The following is a 3,638-nucleotide window of genomic DNA, read 5'->3' on the forward strand; positions in this document are numbered from 1 at the left end:
TGTAAGTGGCATAAGCATAGAAATTCAGAATTGGTTACCAAAGGAACTGAAAGATTAAAAAATGCAAGCTATTTCCTAGACTTTATCAGGTTATGTCAAATTTGATGTAATAAGGTTTCTCTTACCCCAAAACATACAGCAGTCTGTGCTAACTGGAAAGCTTTTCCAGTTAGGACCACTTCCCCCAGTTCAAATGGTTCTGTGTCTTCCAAACAAGCTTGTTGCCTTCAGTATAGGTGGGAGAGGAGAAATGGGCTGATGATGTCACTGTCCCTTCTTTTATACTCTCTTCCAGGTGCTGGAACAATCATTGCTGTGTCATAGGGTTAGGCAGCCCCATTGCCTAAGTGCTCTGCATCCAATCCTTCATATGAATTGTAAAGTTTTGCTTGGTGTGGACTGCACTCTCAGCAAGTTTGCAGCTGACACTAAACTGGGAGGCGTGGTAGATACACTGGAAGGTAGGGATCAGATACAGAGGGACCTAGAAAAATTAGAGGATTGGGCCAAAAAAAAAACCTGATGAGGTTCAACAAGGACAAGTGCAGAGTCCTACACTTAGGATGGAAGAATCCTATGCACTGCTACAGACTAGGGACCGAATGGCTAGGTAGCAGTTCTGCAGAAAAGGACCTAGGGGTCACAGTGGATGAGAAGCTGGATATGAGTCAACAGTGTGCTCTTGTTGCCAAGAAGGCTAACAGCATTTTAGCTGTTAGCTAAATGTGTTACCTAGGGAGGTGGTGGAATCTCCTTCCTTGGAGGTTTTTAAGGACCGGCTTTACAAAGCCCTGGCTGGGATGATTTAGTTGGGAATTGGTCCTGGTTTGAGCAGTGGGTTGGACTAGATGACCTCCTGAGGTCCCTTCCAACCCTGATATTCTATGATTCTATGATTCTATGATTCTAAGTGAAAAACTCTCCTTGTGGATCATCATATCGGGAGAGCTAGTTGTCTCTCTGTGTTCATACACACCCCACTCTCTCTCAGAGTCATGAAGAAATGCAGAGCTCTATAATTATTCTCCTTCTTTGTACTACTCTGACTGGGTACAGAAGGCACTTACAGATGTAACTAGAAGACACCACCCCTAAGTGTTTGATTCCATCCAATCCCATTGCATTGTGAATGGGACCATTGACATGGCACTGGATGGCACCTTCAGCATGTTTGCTTTTCTCCTGCTTTGCCTTCTTTCCTCCACATCAATGGAGAACCAGACAGTGGTGAGCGAATTCGTCCTCCTGGGCCTGACCCATCTACTGGTGTTACAGCGCCCTCTCTTCGTTGTCTTCGTCCTGCTCTACGTGACCAACCTGTTGGGTAACGTTGCCATCATAGCTGTGGTGCTGGCTGAGCCCCGGCTCCACACCCCCATGTACTTCTTCCTGGGCAACCTTGCCTGCCTGGACATCTTCTACAGTATGGTCACCGTGCCCAAGATGCTGGCCGGCTTCCTCTCGGGTCACCAGACCATCTTGTTTGCTGGCTGCCTGGCCCAGCTCCACTTCTTCCACTTCCTGGGCAGCAGTGAGGCTGTACTGCTGGCCGTCATGGCCTATGACCGCTACGTGGCCATTTGCAACCCGCTGTGCTACAGGCTGGTCATGAGGCCACAGGCCTGTCTGTTCCTGGCAGTGGCCACTTGGGCCACTGGCTTCCTATATGCGCTGATGCACACGGTCATGACATCTCAGGTGCATTTATGTGGCCCCAATGAAATTCACCACTTTTTTTGTGATATCAAGCCCCTGCTGAGCCTGGCCTGCAGCAGCACCCACCTCAACTTGACACTGCTCAGCTTCGTCACCGGGAGCATCGCGCTGTGTTCGTTCATCCTCACGCTTCTCTCCTACCTCTATATCATCTCCTTCCTCCTCCTGAAGGTCCACTCACAGGAATGCAGGCGAAAGGCCTTTTCCACCTGTGCCTCCCACCTCGCCGTGGTGTCTCTATTCTATATGCCGGTCCTTGGTAATTACCTGATTGCCTCTCCAGGTTCCCCCTCTGAAAGAGACATGATATCCACCCTCATGTACAGCACCGTCACCCCAGTTCTGAAGCCCCTGATCTACACCTTGAGAAATGAGGAGGTAAAATCTGCCCTGAAGAAATTCCTGAACATAAAACTTTTCCCTTAAAGAATATGAATTAAATGAAGGCACACACTGTTCAATTATAATTAAAGCATTTTAGTCTTTGTTGAGACCACTAATTTTTAAAAACCCTTTGCATTTTTTTTTCATTTCCCCCACTTTCTGGTGTCACTACAGTGCAGAGTTTAGGTTGTTTGGCTAGCATAACATTATGTCTCATAAGATGTTTGGACTTTCTTTAATGGTGAATATCCTGTGGGTATTTTGGGAAAATTTCAACATCCTTGTAATATATTTATCCCTAAATTATTGACATGAACTCCATCTTAATGTCTGCTGATGGAGACATTTTCAGTTTGAAACATGGAAGGAAGGGGGACTGACCATTATTTACATAAAATAAAAAACAATATTCAAATATTACCTATGCATAATTTTTCAGTGTGTTTTGACTCTATGGGAAGTTACATAACTCTGTGAAAGGACAGAGTTAGGTTAGTTGGGTGCCCTATTTATGTAATTCTAGAAATTAGCCTATCTGGATTTCTTGAACATTAATTTGGAAATTCTTGGGTTTCAATGCTTATTTTCTGTATAACTAAAATAGTCATCGAACCTAGGTGATAAGTAGCAGCAAACACAGATTTGTCATGAACAAATCATCTCAAACCAATCTAATTTCCTTCTTTGACAGAGTTACTGGCCTAATGGATATGGGGGAAGCAGTAAATGTAACATATCTTGATGTTATTAAATCTCTTGAAACAATCTCATAATCAACTAGGGAAATGGAGTCTTGATGAAATTACTGTGTGCATAAGTGGCTGACTGGGAGGACATATTCACTGGAGTCTGTCCTCAGGACTGGTACTATTCAATATTTCCATTAATGATTTGGATGAAGATATGGTTATAAAATTTACAGCTGGAAGGGACTGCAACACTTTGCAAAAGAGGATTGGAATTCAAAATGATGTTGATAAATGGGATAATGGGTCTGAAATCAGGAAGATAAAATGCAATAAAGAAAAGTACAAAGTGCTACACTTAGGAAGGAAAAATTACAAGCAGAAATACAGAATGGGGAATAGAAGGCTAGGCAGCAGTATTGCAGAAAATAATATCCAAGTTATAATGCATCACAAATGGAATAAGAGTCAACAGTGTGATGCTGCAGCAAAAAAAAAGGCAAATCTCATGGTACAAAGTCATGTAAGACACAGGAGAGACTTGTTCCACTCTACGCAGCACTGGTGAGACCTCAGCTGGAGTATTGCATCCATTGCTGCTCTTTAAGAAAGATGTGATCAAATTTAAGAAAATCTAGAAGAGAGCAACAAAAATGACAAGAAGTTTGGAAAACACGACTGATGAGGAAAGGTTGAAAGAGCTGAGAATGTTTAGTCTAGAGAAGAGATGGCTGAAGGGATGTTGTGTTCACAGTCTTTAATTATGTAAATGTTTGTTATAAAGAGGACAGTGTTAAATTGTTCACCACGTCCACTGAAGGTAAGATGAGAAGAAATTGGCTTAGTTTGGAG

The 3,638-nt window shown here is 43.2% G+C and overlaps 1 protein-coding gene across 1 annotated transcript; it reads left to right on the forward strand.

Moving 5' to 3' along the window:
- The first annotated feature begins 1,143 nt into the window (after positions 1 to 1,143).
- On the forward strand, positions 1,144 to 2,142 carry LOC135887033 (olfactory receptor 12D1-like). Its single transcript, XM_065414812.1, has one exon. The coding sequence runs from the start codon at positions 1,144 to 1,146 to the stop codon at positions 2,140 to 2,142; it is 999 nt and encodes a 332-aa protein (XP_065270884.1).
- The last annotated feature ends 1,496 nt before the right edge of the window (positions 2,143 to 3,638 follow it).

This window comes from Emys orbicularis, chromosome 12 (assembly GCF_028017835.1).
Source record: "Emys orbicularis isolate rEmyOrb1 chromosome 12, rEmyOrb1.hap1, whole genome shotgun sequence".
NCBI classification, from domain to species: Eukaryota; Metazoa; Chordata; order Testudines; family Emydidae; genus Emys; species Emys orbicularis.